Source organism: Rattus norvegicus, chromosome X (assembly GCF_036323735.1).
Source record: "Rattus norvegicus strain BN/NHsdMcwi chromosome X, GRCr8, whole genome shotgun sequence".
Classification (NCBI taxonomy): Eukaryota; Metazoa; Chordata; class Mammalia; order Rodentia; family Muridae; genus Rattus; species Rattus norvegicus.
This window is the reverse complement of record NC_086039.1, coordinates 62,637,172-62,658,080: the sequence shown is the minus strand read 5'-3', so window position 1 is coordinate 62,658,080 and position 20,909 is coordinate 62,637,172. Positions and strand designations below refer to the sequence as shown.

Below are 20,909 nucleotides of genomic sequence, written 5' to 3'. Positions count from 1 at the left end.
TAGGAGCTCTGGAGTGTGAATTAGGACCTTGACTGGACTTCAAGCCATAAAGGTAGGCTTTCATATACCTGTCCCTAGCTCCTTGAGGTAACCTAAGTAGCCATAGACCAGTCTTCAAAGAAGGTTTGTTTGTACAGACCATTCGAAAAATTACACAGAAGCCCAGGGATAGAACTGCATAAAAGGGGATCCTAAGGGTGTTGAATTGGGGCAGTTTCTACTATGTACCTCTGGTTTTTCTAAGATGAGGGAAAATGTGTTATCAAACAAGTTAGAAGGAAGGGGTGCTCTATCCCTGGAAGGGGGAGATGAGAATGAATCTTGGACTATGGAGTCACATTTAGCACTTAGCTAAGAAGTATTTCCGGCCTTGCCATACCGTTGAGATATCCCCAGCTGGCCAGCCGCCTTAAATACACTGTGCGTTGTATTTGCAGGGGGTTGAGGGCATGGGGGTTGATATACCGTGTATCACCCATCTCTGCCCCATGCCAGCATATTGACACATGAAGGAGGATAGAGCCACAGGTGACGACCCAGAGCAGGAGCTCACAAAGCAGAACAGGAAGAGCCAAGCAGATGACTCAGAAACAGACATATGACAAGCCTCCTTTCTGCACAGACAATAGAGGGAAAAGGTGCCGGTGTGAAAGGAGAAGCAGGAGGTAATGGTGGGGCTCCACTTACAGTTTAAATGTCATGCCGAATAGGAGAGGTTCTTACAAGAGCTGACACCTTCATCCTTTGGCCTTGTGAAGACCAAATTGTTATCGAAATGGTGATAGCACAAGGCATTAACTCTCTAAGCCAGATGAATGGGTAATGAACAATCTTCCCAGAAAAATGTAGGCTGGAAGTCATATTCAGCTTTTATATCTGACAAAACTAAAATTATAGTTGGGGTTATCATCTTTTCTTAGCAATTTATTTTGACTGTAATTTGGTATTAGACAGTGTTATATACTTAGTAACATTAGTCAGCCTTATTAAAATGGATCTGATGACACAATTTTTTCTTTGAAAAATATTTTAAGTTTTTTAACTTTTTTCAAAATGTAGGATGACTTAATGGAATAAGAGATATTTTTCTACATGAATTTCTTTGGGCAAAGTAAAATAGTGAACCTCAATATAATTCAATAAATAAATACGTAAATTTTTAAATTATATTTGTTTGAACCCTGCTCCTTTATGTTTTCTATTTATAATATGTTCATATTTGGCTAATACATTTACCATTTAAAATAATTACACACAATCTTAGTGTTTACTTACAAAATTACATACAGAAATATGTGTAAAACAAATTTTATTTTTCTGAGCACTAAGTGAAGCATTCTAGTGTACCCAAGCACGGCAAACATGGCTCTGGCAGGCCTTACCCATCCCCCATTCCCTCTGCCTTGCTAAAACCTCTTCTATATCCCTGAAGCTAACCATGAAAGTTATTTGGACACTTCTTTCTCCTGAGGCTGCCTACTAAGGTCCAGCTATCAAAGTATTGATAGCCCAGCAATCAAACCCCCCCTTTGGCTCACCTAATTAACCTGCCCAATCAAAATTAAACACCTCTTCCTGACATGGAGTTTTCCTCTTTTACCTTTATAAACCACCGTTTTCCTATGGGCCATGTCTGTTTCCTCTCTATCCAGAGGCAGTCCTTTATCCCTCTGGGACAAATATCTCTTACCCCTTTCCCTTGTTCCTGTCTTCCGTTCTTCTTCCTCCTTACCCTTTATCTCCCATCTTTGTCTATTATTTCCTGCTCTTTGTGCCTCTGGGGCAAGTAAATCTCCTTTGTGCCAAGAACTTGGTCTTGGGGGGTGGGTCTGAGCCCACACTAGTCCTTTTATTAAGTATAAGTTCAATTTTCTAAATCACATGGGATAGTTCTTGTGAAAACATGTGCTATATAGTCTGCCTTAAGCATTAAAGTATGGTGACTAATTAAAAGGGCTTTAAGGGTTTCCAGTCGCTGTTGAAAGTTTTGTGAGTGGCGGCATGGACTAAGGCATGAAGGGGTCAGATCTTGTAAGAATCTCTTATATCCTGTACGACGTATAAACTGTAAATGAAACCAACTATTAAGTCCCCCTTCTCTCTTTACATTTATTTATTGTATATTTATTTTCTAATATAGGCTCTTACTTAGCAGTCCCAGGCTGGCCTTGAATTTGTGGCAATTCTCCTTCCTCTGCCCCCTAGTGGTTGAGATTATAAGTGCTGTAACATCCTACTCTAATTATACCTTTAATTAATTATGTTCCTCTTAGACCATTTGGGCTACTGACTACCCAGTACAGAACAGAAATGTAGAAGGGTTGTGGTAACTAGCAAGTTAAGGATCTGGAGCTTGCAGATTCAGGTCTGAGGAAAGCTTCCTTGCTCATAGATAGTCTCTCTTTGTGTCTTGACATGGCAGACAGAGAAAGAACTCTTCAGGATTTCTTTAATAAGGACAGTAAACCATTGATTAGGGCTCTACCCATGTGGCCTAACCACACCCCAAAAGTCTGCTTCCTAACACCACACTGGTGGTTAAGATTTCGATAGATATTTTGGAAGGACACACAGTCCAGATCGATGCTGACTTTGTTTGCTATGGATTCTGAGCTTAAGTGCTCTCTTCATTATGTCTCATGGATATGAATGGATACATTTTCGAAATGCTTATTATCTTGAAATTTTCTTCTCTTTTGTGTGTTTCGAGGGTCCACTAATTGAGGTTCTCATGGACTGGAAGCCTCACTGGAGTAAAGCACTTAACTTTGGGAGTAATTAGAAATGGGAGATGGCGGTGAGGTAGAGGACGTACAACAGCAGTGATTTCTAATATTCCTGTTAGAATAGCTACAATTTTTTAAATATGAATGTTACAAGCTGTGAACAGACACCATGACCAAGGCAGTTCTTATAAAAAGAAAGCATTTAACTGGGGACCTGCTTCTAGCTTCAGAGGGTTAATCTGTGGTCATAATGTGGGAAGCAGACAGACAGGGTGCCGGAGCAGTAGCTGACAGCTTTACGTCCTGATCAATAATTAGCAGACAGAGAAAGAGACACTGTCCTGGTGTAGGTTTTTGAAATCTCAAAGCCCACCCCTAATGACACACCTCCTGCAACAAGACCATACCTTTTCATCTTTTCTATTAAGTGGAGACCAAGCATTCAAACATATGAGCCTCTGGGGAGCTATTCTCATTCAAGCTGCCATATTCCACTCTGCCCCCATAGGCTTGTAGTCAGATCATAATGCAAAATGCATTAAGTCTAACTTTAAAAGTCCCCATAGTCTTTCATTCTCAACACTGTTCAAAGTCCATGCCTCTTCTGAGACTCAAAGGCAATTCTTAACAGTAACCTCATGTAAAATCAAAGGCAAAAAGCAGATCATTCATACATCCAACATACTGTGGCACAGAATAGACGTTACCATTCCAAGAGGGAGGAATGGGAGCATAGTGAGGAAATAATAGACTCAACCAAGACTAAAATCCATCAGGGTGAACTCAAATTCCTGTATTCCTCTGTCTGACGGCAAAGGATTTAGATAGCTCTTCCCGTTTGGTTTTGCTGACTGCTAACACACTTCTTTATCTCGATTCCACTCCATGTCGGCAGCTCTTCTGGGTTCTACAGCTCTGGCATCTCAAACATCTTGGGGTGGCCAAGGCAACCCAGGTTTCATCTTCACAGCCTCACACAATGGCCTCTCTGGGCCTCATGCAGAGACACCCCTACTACACACCTGGCCTCACTGGCTTTCCTTAAACTCGGAGGAAGATTCCATAACCTCATTCTTATATTCTTGACTGTAAACAGAACCATGTGGTCAAAACTCTCAAGTTCTTCTGCTTGCAGGGGCTGAAACCTGGCTCTGTCCTTTAATTACATTTGCATACATTTTCAATTTTTGTTTAGGCCTGGGACATCCTTTAGCCCTTTCCCTTCATAGGTCACAGGATTAGCTGGATGGGGTCTTGCCGTAAGGTTACCACTCCATTTATTTCATTCAGCATCGGGCTACTTTCAAAGCTTCTCATCTGCTTGAGCACGGGGCTTAGCTCCAACATTTCATTTCTGGGTTTTCGTTTTCTCCTTAAACTGTGCATTTTGTACTTCTCTTTGCCCTGCTCACTCCTTTTCATTGTAGGTCTGCAGAAGAGTGAGTGCTTATAACCATGTGAAGCAGTCAATACGAGGCTGTCTTGACAGCTCCTTTGCCCAAACTCTTCAATATAGCTTCCAGAAGACTTTTAGGACAAGGACAGCAACATTCTTTGCCAAAACATCACAAAAATGGTCTCTAGGCCAGCTAATAATATTTTTCTTCTTTGAATACTCTTGAGTTGGGCCGTACAGTTCACAGCCCCCTCAGTACTCCTACTAGGATGCCATTAATTCCCGCTAAAAGTGTACAACTGATTTTCTACTTCAAAGTCCCAAAGTCTTCTTTATTCTTCCAACAAACAGCACGGTCAGGCCTATTAGAACAATATCCCAGTGCCTGGTACCAACTTCTGCCCTAGTCAGTGTTCTATTGCTGTGAAGAGACACCATGACTCAGGAAACCCTTCTAAGAGAAAGCATTTAATTGAGGGCTTGCTTACAGCTTTAGAGGGTTAGTCCATGATTACCATGACAGGAAGCATGGAGACAGGCAGGCAGGCAAGCAGGCATACAGGCAAAGAGAGTGAGTGAGACTATCTGGCATGGGCTTTTGAAACCTCAAAGTCCAACCTCAGTGACGCATCTCCTCTAACAAAGATACACCTCCTAATCTTTCTCAAACAGTTCTACTAACTGGGGGCCAAGCAGGCAAACATGTGAGCTTATGGGGGGTCATTCTCATTTAAGCCACCACAGAAGCCTAAAACCTTCAATGGGTCATTTTAGTTTAAGGAGAAGGACAAAGTCTACTCAGAGGAATCACACTAAAACGAATTCCCAGCAGGGATCTCCGGGCCATTGCTATTTCCTTCTTGAGAGATCCTGCTTTTGCTGGCCTTTGTACTGGTTTCTTTTCCAGCGTCTTTGTCAACGCCTCTGCCCTCAAGTTACACATTACACTTTGTTTCCCTTCCCTGTATGTCTACCAAAGACAGGGATGAGTCCACAATTGAAGATGAGATTGTATAAACTGAGACTTAGACATGAACTGTGATGAGCTGCTCTTTAGTTCCACCCAGCTTTGTAGAATGACAGTGGTTACCAGTCACAGAGAGCTAACCATTCTGCCTGCTTAGATTACTTAGTTCTGAGTCTGCTATCATCTCTGTTTTGAAGGAGAGGAAATTGACTCAGAAAAGCTGTAAAGTTCAGCGAAGCTCTCATAATTACAGGAATGTAAAACAGGTTTGTCTACTTTCAGAGCCTGAGTCCCTGTCACAACAGTCTTCTTTTTATGTTTTTTTTTGTATCTTTCAAAGACACTGTACCCCTCACTGATTTGATTCTAACATTTGTGATCCCCCAAACAAGGTATCTTATCGAATCAAATAAAGTTGATGATACTAGGCATTCTGGAAAAACTGAGCCCTATCAGTTTCAATCATATCAGACAACGAAGTAGCCCTCACTTACTAGACAGGTATAGTCTAGTAGAGGCAGAAGCAAGTGTAGATTCAGTGGCAGGATACAGGCTGCTCCCACCTCTCAGCGCCACCCATCATATAAACTGTACATTTATTCATCAGTTGCTATGATTTGAGTGTTTCACGCCCTCCAAACTTCATGGGATGAAACCTACTCCTCGGGGGATAGTATTAAGCTATGAGGTTTTACGGAGGTGCTTAGCTCATGAAGGCATCTTATTAGCGATCAGGATTATTGCCCCTCAGAAAGAGGATCTTGTTTGCCCTTTCTGCCTTGGGAAGGCATAGCTAATAGGCTCCAGAACTGTGAGAAATAAAGATTACTTATAAAAGAACTCATGGTAGGCATTTTTTTTGTCAGAGTAGCCTGAATGGATTAAGAAACCAGTGCTGCTATAACAAATTACCACAAATGTAGTGACTTAAACCAAAACAAATTGATTATTTCCAGTTATGGAGATTAGAGTCTGAAATAGATCTCACTAATCAAAACACAACGGCGTTGACAAGGCTTCATTCTGTCCTGGATGGGCTAGAGGAGAATCTGTTTACACTTGACAGCATTTAGAGGCCATCTGCACTCCTTGACCTATGGCCTCGCCTTCCATTTTCTTTTTTTTTTCTTTTCTTTTTCTTTTTTTCGGAGCTGGGGACCGAACCCAGGGCCTTGCGTTTGCTAGGCAAGCGCTCTACCACTGAGCTAAATCCCCAACCCCCTCGCCTTCCATTTTCAAAGCCAGTAGTGTAGCCACCTCAAATGTCTTTCTTTTTCTCTCTCTCTCACACACTCTCTCTCTCCTCTCTCTCTCTCTTTCCCTCCCTCCCTCTCCCTCTCCCCCTCCCTCTCTCTCTGTCTCTCTCTGTCTCTCTCTGTCTGTCTCTCTCTCTCTAAAATCAGGGCTCTCATGAGTTCATTTAGTCAACCCCCCAAAAAATCAGGGATAGTTTTATGTCAACTTAACACAAGCTAGGGAAATTTTGGCACAGGGAACCTCAACTGAGAAAATGTCTGACCCGAATGGCCTCTGGGCAAGCATGTGGTGCACTTTTTGGTTGGAGACTGGTGTGGGAGGGCCCAGATCATTGTGGGCAGGGCTACCTCTGGGCTGGTGGTCCTGAGTTGTACAACAAATGAAGTAGGCTGTACAAGCCAGAGGAGCAAGCCAGCAAGCAGCATTCCTTCATGGCCTCTGTATAAACTCCTGACTCCAGGTTCTTGCTCTGACTCCCTCACTGTGACCTGAGAGTTGTAAACTGAAGGAATTTCCTCCCCCAAGTTGCTTTTGGCCATGATGTCTTATCACAGCAGTAGATAACTGCTGATTAACTAAGACAATCCTCATCGTAAGTCTCATACTTATTCATGTCTAACCCATGGAAAGGTGTTCTGGGTAGTTTTATGTCAACTTGATACTAAACTAAGATCATCTAAAAGGAGGGAGTTTCAATTGAGAAAATGTCTCCATAAGATTCAGCTGTAACACAGGCTAGAGCTAGGCCTCTCCGCACATATGTAATAGATGTGTAGCTTGGTCTTCATGTGGGTTCCCAACAACTGAACAGGAGCTGTCCCTATAGCTGTTGCCTGCCTGTGAATCCTGTTCCCCTAACTGGGCCGCCTTGTCTGGCCTCAGTGAGAGAGGATGTGCCTTCAGAGACTTGATATGTGGGTGGTGGTGGTGGTGATGGTGGATAATATGGGGGTTGGTATTCTCCCTTCTCAGAGGAGAAGGGGAGGAGGGATGGGGAATATCTGTGTGAGAGGGCCCTGGGAGTACAGCAGGACTGATATTATGATATAAAGTGAGTAAAAACAAATTAATGAAAAAAACTAAAATAAAAAATTTAGCTGTAAGGCTTACTTAATTAGTGATTGATGTAGGGGGGGGCTAGCCCATTTTGTGTGTGTGTGTGTGTGTGTGTGTGTGTGTGTGTGTGTGTGTGCGCGCGCGCGTGCGCTATCCCAAAGCAGACTGAGCAAGTCATAAGGAGCAAAACAGTAAGCAGCACCCCTCCATGTCCTCTCCATCAGCTCCTGTCCTCAGGTACCTGCCCTGTTCAAGTTCCTGTTCTGACTTCCTTTGATGATGAACAGCAATATGGAGTGTAAGCCAAATAAACCCTTTCCTCTCCAAGTTGATTTTGGTCATGATATTTCTTTTTTGACAATATAATCTAATTTTTTTCTTTTTTCTTTTTTTCTTTTTTCTTTTTTTCAGAGCTGGGGACCGAACTCAGGGCCTTGCGCTTGCTAGGCAAGCGCTCTACTACTGAGCTAAATCCCCATTCATCCCAACCACAGTCCCCACCTTCACTCCTCCCAGCCCCTTCCCTCTCCACCAGGTCCACTCCTCCTTCATTTCTGTTCAACAAAGAGCACTGGTCATGGTATTTCATCGCAGCAATAGTTAAGTCTAACTAAGGCAGGCAGTTATATATTCACAGGTTTTGAGGATTAGGAGGTAGATAGATGTCTTTGAGGATCATGATTCTGTTTCTCATGGGATTTTGCTCATATGAAAATCATTGTGCTATGCTCTAGATAACGAGTACTGAACAAAAAAATAGCACTCCTTGTTCTGCTCAAAGTATAATAGATGCCACTGTGCTCTGTTTTACAGTTTTGACCGCTCCTCTACATAAAGAGTTATATGTGTCAGTTATATGTGACAACAATACCAGAAGTCACTTTATCCCTTGAGCTTGCAACTTTCGTGTCAAATGTGGCTCTTTTCTTGCTTTCAACTCTGATAATCAGTTTTCAAGTCCTGTTCAATCAGCTCAAGGAAGGATTCAAGTACTTCCTTCACATGATCTCTACCACTGACCTCATCAGTTGCCACTGGAATATTGTAATCTTTTCCTGTTTCCTGCCATGGATCGCACTCCACTTCGGTCGTTGTCCTCTTCATTTCTAGAGTTCCCATGCTGAGTCTCTCACTCTGCACATTGCCCAGTTGTGGGCTTTTGTATTAGTTCTCATCTACTCCCAAAGAAGCCTCTCTGGTGAGGGTTGATACTGACGCACACAGTCATTTGGTTGCTATGTTTCCTTAGCAGAATAACAGTACTGGGCTTTCCCTTGAGCCCATGACCTATCTAGTCTCAGACTCTTGGCTTCATTGACTATGTCAAGTATGGTTTCTATCTGATAGAACAGGCCTTTACAGTTATTTGTCTTCCCTCCTATTTCTGCCATAATCCTGCTTTCCCATGCTCCTTGCTCATTTAATCCCCATGTTCTAGTTTCCCCTTTATCTTTTTATAATACTATATTATATTTCTTCTTCCTTGGAAGACTGCACCCTACCCCATTGTCCCATACTAGCTGCCTAACCTCTGTGGTTATTTGGATTAAAAATGCATGTCTAAAGCTTAAAAGTACCATTCACATATAAGAAAAAACATTCAATATTTGTCTTTCTGGGACTGGGTTACCTCACTCAGGATGATTGTTTCTAAGTCCATCCATTTATTTCATGAAAACTTCATATCTTCATTTTAAACGGCTGAATAATATTCCACTGTGTAAATATACCACATTTTCTTTATTCAGTCCTCATTTGGTGGACATCTGCACTGTTTCCAATTTCTGGGTATTATGAACAAAGTAGCAATGAACATGGATGAGCAAGCATCTCTGTAATAGGATACAGAGTCCTTTGTGTATATGCCCAGAGTGGTATAGCTGGAAATTATGCTAAGTCAATTTTCAGCTTTTCAAGGATTTCCATAGTGGCGGTACCAGTTTGTACTCCCACCAGCAATGAATAAGTATTCCCTGTCTCTGTCTCCTCACCATCATGTGCTGTCATTTGATCTTGATCATTCTGACTGGGGTGAAGTAGACTCTTAAAGTAATATTAATTTACTTTTTTTTAAAATAAATGTTACGCTTATATAATTTCTCTGATGGCAAAGGATGTTGAGAACTTTTAAAATGTTTTCTATGTATTTGCATTTCCTCTTTTGAGAATTTTTGTTCTGTACCATAACCCAATTTTAATTGGATTATTTTCTTAATATTTTATTTTGAAGCTTTTTTGGTATATTATAGGCACCAATCTTTGGTGGTATAAACAGCAACATTTATCTTCAGCCATAAAAAATCCAGTTAACTGATAAATATTTTTAAGATTCCAAAAAATTTTTAATAAAAGAGCTCCAGTCCTGACTGTATGATTTTTTTTCTTTTTTCTTTTTCTTTTCTTTTTTTTTCGGAGCTGGGGACAGAACCCAGGGCCTTGCGCTCGCTAGGCAAGCGCTCTAACGCTGAGCTAAATCCCCAACCCCCTGTATGATTTTTATAAAAAACATTTATACAAAGCCATCTGTACTTTAGGAGTCTCAGGAATTTATCTTGGATTCTTGTCATTATATGTCTTTATTATATGTGAATATGCATCATTGCTCTATGTAAATTGAAAGATTAGATAATCTTTCAAATACCTGTCCAAAAAGACTGGCAACAATGGGACTAGAAAGGAATTAGAAAACAAAAGCCAATAAATAGTCAAAGAATCATACTACTTCAAATCCTTCATCAAAAAAAGAAAGAAAGAAAGAAAAGAAAAGAAAAGAAAGAAAAGCTGAAATGCATAAAGAAACACAAAATAGGTGGTTATGAATAGGAATGTCATGTTATGCGTTCAACTATATAAAAACCATGGGGTGGGAGCTAACTGGAGAAAATAATGAAGCATTGCATACAGCATCCCTGTGATTGTAAGGGCTCCCAAAGTGGACTTTCTTGGATGAGCCGAAATTGTGAGGGGTACCAGGTGCAACTGAAACATCTGCCGCAAGAGATGGTTCAATTTCTTTATGTTTTTATTTTAAAGCAGGGTCTCATTATGTAGCCCTGGTTGTCCTGGGCTTCCACTTGGCAGACCAGGCTGGCTTCAAAATTACAGAGAGCTACCTGCCTCTGCCCCAAGTGCTGGGATTAGTGCCGTGCGCATCAAAACAGCTCGCTATATATCAGTTCTTAACGGCCCTATTAAGACTTGGCAAAGGTCTGTGGCCTTTATGGCAGTTGTGGCCCAGATAAAATTGGTGGCTATTTGAAATCTTAATCAAAAGGTCGGTGGTGGTGGTTGCCCCGTCGAGCGGCGGATGAGGCGCAAGGCCTTGGGGCAGTGGTGTACTTTGGTGGGGTATGTATACCTCCAGCGGAAGTGTATCCCCCCTCCCGCCCCCCACCGGAAAGGAAGTGGGACTTTGACGTGTGACCCTGACTTGTGACCCTGCTTCGCAGTGAGGAGCTTGAAGTTTGGGCCGTTGGCTCAGTCGGCTGGCAGCCGTTGGCCGGCATAGACGCTCCTGTTCACTTCGCTGTGGAGGACTCAGAGAGCAGCGGCAGTTATACCTACAGGTACCGGTTTATTTTAGAAATTCTTAAGAAATTAACGTCTTTTTCAGTTTCTTGAGCGGTTTTAAATCTCTGTGAGGTGGAGGGCTTGAGGTGGGGGACTTTGTGGTATCTACCTGACCCTGGCCATGAACTAACGGTCGCCAGCCTAGGCCTCTAGAATTGTTACCACAGCTGCTTAGACTGGGCATGAGGCCTACGGGCTCTTGGGGAAGGGTGAGTATCGAGCGGCGGACGGGGCGCGAGGCCTATGGGCTCCTGGGGCAGGGTGGACATCGAGCGGCAGACGGGGCGCGAGGCCTACCGGTTCCTGGGGAAGGGTGGGCATCGAGCGGCGGACGGGCGCGAGGCCTACCGGTTCCTGGGGAAGGGTGGGCATCGAGCGGCGGACGGGCGCGAGGCCTACCGGTTCCTGGGGCGGGGTGGGCATCGAGCGGCGGACGGGCGCGAGGCCTACCGGTTCCTGGGGAAGGGTGGGCATCGAGCGGCGGACGGGCGCGAGGCCTACCGGCTCCTGGGGCGGGGTGGGCATCGAGCGGCGGACGGAGCGCGAGGCCTACCGGTTCCTGGGGAAGGGTGGGCATCGAGCGGCGGACGGGCGCGAGGCCTACCGGCTCCTGGGGCGGGGTGGGCATCGAGCGGCGGACGGGGCGCGAGGCCTACGGGCTCCTGGGTCGGGGTGGGCATCGAGCGGCGGACGGGCGCGAGGCCTACCGGTTCCTGGGGAAGGGTGGGCATCGAGCGGCGGACGGGCGCGAGGCCTACCGGTTCCTGGGGCGGGGTGGACATCGAGCGGCGGACGGGCGCGAGGCCTACCGGCTCCTGGGGCGGGGTGGGCATCGAGCGGCGGACGGGGCGCGAGGCCTACCGGTTCCTGGGGCGGGGTGGGCATCGAGCGGCGGACGGGGCGCGAGGCCTACCGGTTCCTGGGGAAGGGTGGGCATCGAGCGGCGGACGGGCGCGAGGCCTACCGGTTCCTGGGGAAGGGTGGGCATCGAGCGGCGGACGGGCGCGAGGCCTACCGGCTCCTGGGGAAGGGTGGGCATCGAGCGGCGGACGGAGCGCGAGGCCTACCGGTTCCTGGGGAAGGGTGGGCATCGAGCGGCGGACGGAGCGCGAGGCCTACCGGTTCCTGGGGAAGGGTGGGCATCGAGCGGCGGACGGAGCGCGAGGCCTACCGGTTCCTGGGGAAGGGTGGGCATCGAGCGGCGGACGGGCGCGAGGCCTACCGGTTCCTGGGGAAGGGTGGGCATCGAGCGGCGGACGGGCGCGAGGCCTACCGGCTCCTGGGGCGGGGTGGGCATCGAGCGGCGGACGGAGCGCGAGGCCTACCGGTTCCTGGGGAAGGGTGGGCATCGAGCGGCGGACGGGCGCGAGGCCTACCGGCTCCTGGGGCGGGGTGGGCATCGAGCGGCGGACGGAGCGCGAGGCCTACCGGTTCCTGGGGAAGGGTGGGCATCGAGCGGCGGACGGGCGCGAGGCCTACCGGCTCCTGGGGCGGGGTGGGCATCGAGCGGCGGACGGGGCGCGAGGCCTACGGGCTCCTGGGTCGGGGTGGGCATCGAGCGGCGGACGGGGCGCGAGGCCTACCGGTTCCTGGGGAAGGGTGGGCATCGAGCGGCGGACGGGGCGCGAGGCCTACCGGTTCCTGGGGCGGGGTGGGCATCGAGCGGCGGACGGGGCGCGAGGCCTACCGGCTCCTGGGGAAGGGTGGGCATCGAGCGGCGGACGGGCGCGAGGCCTACCGGCTCCTGGGGCGGGGTGGGCATCGAGCGGCGGACGGGGCGCGAGGCCTACCGGTTCCTGGGGAAGGGTGGGCATCGAGCGGCGGACGGGCGCGAGGCCTACCGGTTCCTGGGGCGGGGTGGACATCGAGCGGCGGACGGGCGCGAGGCCTACCGGCTCCTGGGGCGGGGTGGGCATCGAGCGGCGGACGGGGCGCGAGGCCTACCGGTTCCTGGGGCGGGGTGGGCATCGAGCGGCGGACGGGGCGCGAGGCCTACCGGTTCCTGGGGAAGGGTGGGCATCGAGCGGCGGACGGGCGCGAGGCCTACCGGCTCCTGGGGCGGGGTGGGCATCGAGCGGCAGACGGGGCGCGAGGCCTACGGGCTCCTGGGTCGGGGTGGACATCGAGCGGCGGACGGAGCGCGAGGCCTACCGGTTCCTGGGGAAGGGTGGGCATCGAGCGGCGGACGGGGCGCGAGGCCTACCGGCTCCTGGGGCGGGGTGGGCATCGAGCGGCGGACGGGGCGCGAGGCCTATGGGCTCCTGGGTCGGGGTGGACATCGAGCGGCGGACGGGGCGCGAGGCCTACCGGTTCCTGGGGAAGGGTGGGCATCGAGCGGCGGACGGGGCGCGAGGCCTACCGGTTCCTGGGGAAGGGTGGGCATCGAGCGGCGGACGGGCGCGAGGCCTACCGGCTCCTGGGGCGGGGTGGGCATCGAGCGGCTGACGGGGCGCGAGGCCTACAGGCTCCAGGGGCGGGGTGGGCGTCGAGCGGCTGACGGGGCGCGAGGCCTACGGGCTCCAGGGGCGGGGTGGGCATCGAGCGGCTGACGGGGCGCGAGGCCTACCGGCTCCTGAGGTGGGGTGGGCATCGAGCGGCGAACGGGGCGCGAGGCCTACCCGCTCCTGGGGCGGGGTGGGCATCGAGCGGCGGATGGATGGCGAGGCCCATGGGTTCGTGGGGCGGGGTGGGCATCGACCCAAGGATGGGGCGCGAGGCCTACTAGCCCTTGGAGCACAGTGGACATCGAGCCGCGGACAGCGGGAGGCCTACCGGCTCTTGGGGCACAGTGGGCATTGAGCTGTGGATGGGGAGTGAGGCCTACTGGCACTTAGGGCGGGTGGGCATCAAACCGCGGACAGGGCGCGAGGCCTACAGGCTCTTAGGGTCGGGTGGGCACCAAGCAGAGGCCAGGGTTTGAGGCTTACGGGCTCTTGGGTCACAGAGGGCATCGAGCCGCGGACGGGGCGTGAACCCTACGGGCTCATGGGGCAGAGTGCGCATCGAGCACGGATGGGATGCAAAGCCTACAGGCTCTTAGGGCAGGGTGGACATCAAACCGCGGATGGGGTGCGAGGCCTACAGGCTCTAAGGGTGGGGTGGGCACCAAGCAGAGGCCAGGGCACGAGGCCTACCTACTCTTGGGGCACAGTGGGCATTGAGCCGCGGACGGGGCGTGAAGCCTACCAGCTCATGGGGCGGGGTGGGCATAGGCCGGTGGACATGGCTTAATGCTCACAGGCTCTTGGTGCAGGCAGGCTATTAGGCTGGGAGGTGGCTTTCTTGGTGTCCACATTAAAGTTATGATGAGGTTATAAACTGAAGGGCATATAATGGCTGTTATTTCCACCTCTTTGCTAACAGGGCCTGTTTTTCTTTTCATTCAGGGCCCTGACTGCCTGTTAAGATGGAACAGCATCTAGCTGAGGCTTTGGAGCAGACAGATGATATTATTGAGACTGTCCAGCAGGAGCCTCCTCCAGCCAACCCAGTGCCTAGTGGGGAAAAATCTCTTCATGAAAAACTGTATGACATTTATGTTGAGGAATGTGAAAAAGAGGCAGAGGTAGAGGGCCTTAGAAGCAATGTCAACTTGCTAGAGAAGCTTATGAGGAGAGAGGCGTTGCCATGTTTAGTGGTCAACCTGTACCCAGAAAATCAGGGCTATTCTCTCATGCTGAAGGACAAAGAGGGAGTTCTTATTGAGCCCTTTCCAGTGCCTTATTTAGGACAGAAACTACTTGAATACTTGGATGCTGAAGAGTTACCTTCTTTTCTGATTGATGTCCTGGAAAAGTCTCCTGTGAATGTTTTTCACCATGGGTGTGTCATAGCAGAAATCAGAGACTACAGACAATGCAGTGACATCCACCCCCCTAGGGAGCTTGGTGCAGAGCCTGCTGTGTCATCTGATGTGTCCTCTGCTGCATCATCTGCTGAGACATCTGCTGAGTTGTCTGCTGAGTCATCTGCTGTGGCATCTGATGTGTCCTCTGCTTCCTCGACTCCTGCTTACCAAACTCGACACATTCTCTTACGTCCCACGATGCAGAGTCTAGTAAGCGATGTAGAGTCCATTACAAGTGATAACCGTCAGTGGACTGAGGAAGAAAAACTTGAGCTTGAGAGTCAACTGATTTTAGCTACAGCAGAGCCACTGTGTCTGGATCCCTCTGTTGCTGTTGCCTGCACAGCCAACAGACTGCTGTTTAATCAGCAGAAGATGATGACAGACTCTATGAGACAATGCTTTACGAGTCACGAGTGGCCCTATCTAGAACTGGAGGAAGAACAATATATATGTACAACTCCTCCTGATGTTTCAACAATGGTTGCTTGCAGAAAACAAGTAGAAACAAAACAAGGTGATCAATATGATCTGAAGATTGCTGAAGCAGGAAAGTGTGTAGACACGTGGAAGCAGAGAGCCTGTGAACCGGAGGCCCCCAGAGAAGTGGATGTGCATAAATATGCTAGAGGGAAGCAAATGGCGCCCTGTGATGATGCAGAATCAACAGCCTGGCCACTTCCTGAGGTAAATGATTATCCATTTGAGTGTGAAGAGGGCAGTCAGCAGTGGGAACCTAAGCCTAGTACAAGTACAGCACAGTCCCTTAGTGACCCATTTTTCTCTCCTGAAGTAAGGCTACCAACAGAGGGTAGATGTGATAGCCAGATGTATCTTCCCCAGGTTGCCCCAAGTGATCATTCAGACGACGGTTCTGTAGCTGGGGAAAGGATTGAGCCTGGGAAGGCAATGGGTGTTGGCCAGGAGTCTGTCCAGAGCACAGCTGAATGTCTAGGCAAAATACTGCAGGGGTCTACTGACTCCATCCATCTTGGTCAGCCCTCCCTAGGGAAGAAGGCCACATCCCAATCAGTGTCATCTCCAGCCGTGGAGACAAGAATTAAGTCCCCAGCTCCATTGCTCACACAACCCTCCACCTCAGGACAGGGCTCTTCAGCAGTCAGTTCTTCCTCAATATCTGTCAGAGGTAGGAAGCTTCCAAGACTTGCTCCTTCTCCCAAATCAGCTGGCCAGGCTCAGCAAACCTTTTGGGGAGTGAGCAGTGTTAACACCCTGCCTTCAGCAGCCCAGTCCTCTGCCCGCTCAACAGGGAGCAGTCCGGTCATCCAAGGCCCCAGCAGTGGCACTGGCCAAAACGTTATCAATTTGCTTGGCCTAGCACAGAGAGCCCCTGTTTTGATGAATAGTCCATCCCGGGTGTTGAGCTTCCCCACTGGTGCCCGAGCATCTACAGAAACCTCTTCTAGAGGCTTTCTGCCTCCCAGAAGCCAGATGCTCAGTACCCAGACTAGAACACCACAGCGCTCAGTGCAGACATCAGTGAAATTAATTGTAAAAAATACCTCAGGTCCTGTAACTGTTAGGCTTCCACCAGGCTCTGTCATTTTGCACCCAGAGTTACAAGCACAGCGGCAGCAGCCATGGCCGCAGCTACAGCAACCACAGCAGCAGCCATGGCCGCAGCTACAGCAACCACAGCAGCAGCCGTGGCCACAGCCACAGCAACCACAGCTGCAGACGTGGCCGCAGACACAGCAACCACAGCAGCAGCCGTGGCCACAGCCACAGCAACCACAGCAGCAGCCGTGGTTGCAGCAGCCTCGGCCACAGCAGTATGTACAACCAGAGCTGCAGAGGCAGAAGCAGTTAGAGCCTTTGTATGTATTGATTCCAAAACAGCATCAGCCACCTAGGGCCCCTGTCCCTCCAAGACCAGTGCCACCAGCTTGCCCCCAGAGGTCTAACATTCAGCAGTGGGCACTGTCAGCTCAGCAAAGCGGTCTCCTTAACCTTGCTGAGGCTGGGAGGGTTCGTCAGCCTCAGGCAACTGTGGTATGTCAGCTAGGCTCCACTCAGCAGAGTCATGGGCATAATCTTCCTTCACAAAGCTTCCAGTACCCTGCTGCCCGGGTACAACAGCTGCAGGCTAGAGGCCAGAATGTGCAGCTGAGATTCATGCCACGTAGAGTGGCTATGCCCAGAGCAGCCATTCAGCAAACTCATCAGGGACACACAGGTGGCCAGTATAGAGGTACAGGGAGGGGAGAACCACCAACTGCCCCAGACTCTTAAGTCTTGCCTTAGTCTCCCTTTCTCAAAATATGCACTAGTGTTGAGCTAAATCAATTTTCAGTTTTTACTTCATATTTTTGGTGTTTTCAATGTGCCAAGGTTTTATAGCTAAAAGTTTTACATAGAACTCAGAAGGGGACTTTTTAAACTACTGCTATTTTACTTGCTATTTTACTAGTGCTATTTTTGTTGTTGATAAAGTCAAGTTTATTGTAATGTCCTGATGTATATCTACATCTAAACTAGGTTAATTTTAGTTTTTTTCAGACTGACAGTTCTCTAATTATTAAAATTGCAACAGTACACTTTAATAATTTGGAGGCTTATTTGTAAATGGTGATTAAAAACATGCATTTTGCTGTTTTAACTATTTTTTTTGAGGGACAGGGTTTCTCACAGTACCTGTGACTGCACTGGAACTCACTGCATAGATCAGGCTGACCTCAAACTCACAGAGATCCACCTGCAGCCTCTGCCTCCTGACTGCTGGGATTAAATGTGGGTACCACCAACACTTGCCCTGTTTTAATAAGTTTAAGGATGCAGCTCAGTATATTAGTAAGTACAATCCCATTGTAGTGCAAAAACATTCTAGAACCTTTTTGTTTTGGGGGATTGAAACTACACCTGTTAACCATCAATTCCCCATTTCCTATCCCCACCCTTTGCTTCCCGAACCCTTCTACTTTTGGCACAATGTCACCAAGATTCATATTGTTGTGCCTTGTGATAGAAGGTCATAGCTTTGTAAAACTCATTTCCCTGTCTTAAATACATAAGAACTTGACTTGTGAACCAGGAGAAATCTTTCAAGAGAACTTGGTTGGTATTTCTTTAGATTCAAAGGCTTGAGTGCAGTGTCTGAAATGTGATTGATGTGAATGCACTATGAAAAACTAATATATTTTTTGTTTGATTTTGGAGACAGGGTTTTTCTAGGTAGCTCTGGTTGTCATGAACTCACTGTGTAGACCAGGGTGGCCCGAAACTCACAGATGTCCACCTGCCTCTGTCTCCGGAGTGCTGATGGTAAAGGTGTGAACCACCACCTGGCCTGATTAGGGTTGTCACACTGAAATTGAGGACAGCCGAGGCCTGCAGTCCTGTGCAAGGGAGCCCATGGCAGCCTTGTCTGATGAGCATCCCAGTCCTCGGAAGGTTTGCCCTGCAGCCAGTGCTCTGGCAGACCCCAGCTCCCCTCCAGGCCCTACCACTGGCCTGGAAAAGGCCATCTGGGCTGGCTCGCTGTGGCTCTCCTTGTGAAGCCACTTACATGTTTTAGAACATTCTAGGTCAATGGCACAGAGGATATAAGCAAGCACTTAGAACTTGGTCTTGCAGACTGGTTCTTCATTGCCCACAGCTGTCTGAGGCTGTTAAGTGGGCTCCTCTGCTCCCATCCCCATCCCGTTTACTCCTCATCAATTGTTCCACACTCCCTGCCTGCTCACCCCATCTCAGTGTCCTTGTTTCAGTGGACTGGGCTGCTCTGCCCTTAGAGGATTGAGGTTTATCAGTTCTGTAACAAACATCTGTCCACATGAAGGTGCAGTTCCTTAGCATTCGTGACATTGGCAATGCTGTGCAGCCAGCCCTCTGTGTGTTTCCAAAACATGCTCGGCACTTCAAAGAAGTCCTGGACCCATTAAGCACTAAGCAGGAAGCCATCCTCCCCTCCCCCGTCCCCTCCCCCCTTCCCCCTCCGCCAGCCACTGGCAACCACCGATTTGCTTTGTGTCCCTATGAATTGAATTATTCCCAGTGTTTATATATATATATATTTATATATATATATATTAGTTGAATTTTACAGTGTTTTAGATATACAACTTTGTACCTTTTGTGTCTGCCTTTTTGCCTGGAAGGGCTTAATGTTCATTCATGCTGTACTGTGTAGAACTTCCATCCTCAGTCCCTTGTCTGTATATGGCCTGATCTGTTTCTCCATGTCTGGGCTGTTGCTGCCTTTTGGCTGTTGTGGGTGGTGGTGCTGCCTCAGTCATGGACAGGCGCTATTTTACTGCTTGGGTCTTGTTCTTTTGTAACTCTGAAGGATAACCTGCCTACATGAAATTTGCCTCTGTAAGCAAGTGCACGTGTATGTTTGTTTGCCTTTTTCTCTAAGAAGAAATGGAAACTTGGTCTGTCAGTTCTGAAAGAGGTTAGCAAAGGGACAGGTGACTGTGATCGTCACCGGCATAAACCCTTACTGAGGTCCTGCCTGTGCTCTTCAACAAAGATCTGACCACCTTCGAGCACGCTGGTCACATTGGCCACCAGAGAGAGATCAAGCTGGCGGGAGCATCCTGGACATTGCTGGGAGCAGGTGCCTGTCCTTGGAAGCAGTGAACTGGTCCAGTGAGCAGTTGCAAAGAACTTAAGCTCAGCCTTCAGAGTCAAGCAGATCTGACCTCAGTGCGCTGCCAGTTTTGCTGTCCTTCCTCCTTTAGCTCTGTAAGTGGTCCATTCAGGTACAATAAGCAGAATGGTTGGCTCCAGTGATGTACCCTTCCTTTTCAGACAGACAAATAAATTCACCTTTGTTTCCAGTTACCGTTTAGTGGCATCTGTTTTTTTTTTTTCCTGGAATTAGCTCTACCTGGCTATGGTTTTGATTGAGAATATTAGGTGATTACATTTTGTGACTTGATTTTAGTGTCATGAGAATCTGGAGCCCCCTTCCCCCTTTTGGTGGTCCTAGATGTCCTGAAGCTCACTATGTTCAAGGCTGACCTCGAATTCACTGAAATATGCCTCCCTCTGCCTCCAGAGTCCTTAAAGTAAAGGTATATGCCACCCACCACACCTAGCTTTTCCTTCCTAAGGTGGATTCTTACTCATTCAAAATTTCTCTCCTTCCCTCTCTCCTTCCCTCCCCCTTTCTTTCTTTCTCTCTCTTTCTTTCTTCCTTTTTTCTTCCTTCCTTCCTTCCTTCCTTCCTTCCTTCTTTCCTTCCTTCCTTCCTTTCTTGTGTGGGTGTTTCCATGTATGTAAGTATAGGTATGTCTTGTGTGGGTGTTTCCATGTATGTAAGTATAGGTATGTCTTGTGTGGTGTGTACATGTATGTAAGTATAGGTATGTCTTGTGTGGTGTGTACATGTCTGTAAGTATAGGTATGTCTTATGTGGTATGTACATGTATGTAAGTATAGGTATGTCTTGTGTGGTGTGTACATGTATGTAAGTTTAGGTATGTCTTGTGTGGTGTGTACATGTCTTAAGTATAGGTATGTCTTGTGTGGTGTGTACATGTATGTGAGTTTAGGTATGTCTTGTGTGGTGTGTACATGTCTGTAAGTATAGGTATGTCTTGTGTGGTGTGTACATGTCTATAAGTATAGGTATGTCTTGTGTGGTGTGTACATGTATGTAAGTATAGGTATGTCTTGTGTGGTGTGTACATGTATGTAAGTTTAGGTATGTCTTGTACTTGTGAGACAGTCTCTCTTGCTGTTTCTGCTGCTATGCTCTATTATCCAGGAGAGGTTGCTCCTGAGCTCCAAGGTGATTCTCCTGTTTCCAGTTCTCATCTTATTACAAAGCACTGGGATTATAGCTGTTGGCCACAACATATGGATTTTTATGAGCGTTATGGGAATTGAACTTGCTTTGTCATGCATGCTTGACTAGCCCTTTTACCCCTTTAGGCATCTCCTTGACGTCATTAGATCCTGCTTAAAAAATTATGGTAGATGCTGCCATGTGGCAGCCAGTGGGCAGAGGACACTCAGAGGCAATCCCTGCTTCATGTGGAACTGGGTGTGGTGAAGAGGTGGGAAAGAAAGAAAAAGCAGAAGCGTTTTGGGCCCTGTATCGAGAGGAGGAACTGGAAACTT

General features: G+C 48.3%; 2 protein-coding genes across 2 annotated transcripts; both read left to right on the top strand.

Moving 5' to 3' along the window:
- Positions 1-10,838: 10,838 nt before the first annotated feature.
- Supt20hl2 (SUPT20H like 2) lies at positions 10,839-18,727 on the top strand. Its single transcript, NM_001408858.1, has 2 exons — positions 10,839-10,968; positions 14,359-18,727. Exon 2 carries the CDS (start codon positions 14,379-14,381, stop codon positions 17,070-17,072), a length of 2,694 nt encoding a protein of 897 aa, NP_001395787.1. The 5' UTR covers positions 10,839-10,968; positions 14,359-14,378; the 3' UTR covers positions 17,073-18,727.
- Positions 11,155-13,521, top strand: LOC108353266 (suprabasin-like). Its single transcript, XM_039100147.1, has one exon. The coding sequence runs from the start codon at positions 11,155-11,157 to the stop codon at positions 13,519-13,521; it is 2,367 nt and encodes a 788-aa protein (XP_038956075.1).
- Positions 18,728-20,909: the final 2,182 nt, after the last annotated feature.

Excerpts from the sequence above, each read along its gene's own strand:
- LOC108353266 (XM_039100147.1), top strand. The coding sequence starts at position 11,155 with ATGAGGCCTACGGGCTCTTGGGGAAGGGTGAGTATCGAGCGGCGGACG.
- Supt20hl2 (NM_001408858.1), top strand. The coding sequence starts at position 14,379 with ATGGAACAGCATCTAGCTGAGGCTTTGGAGCAGACAGATGATATTATT.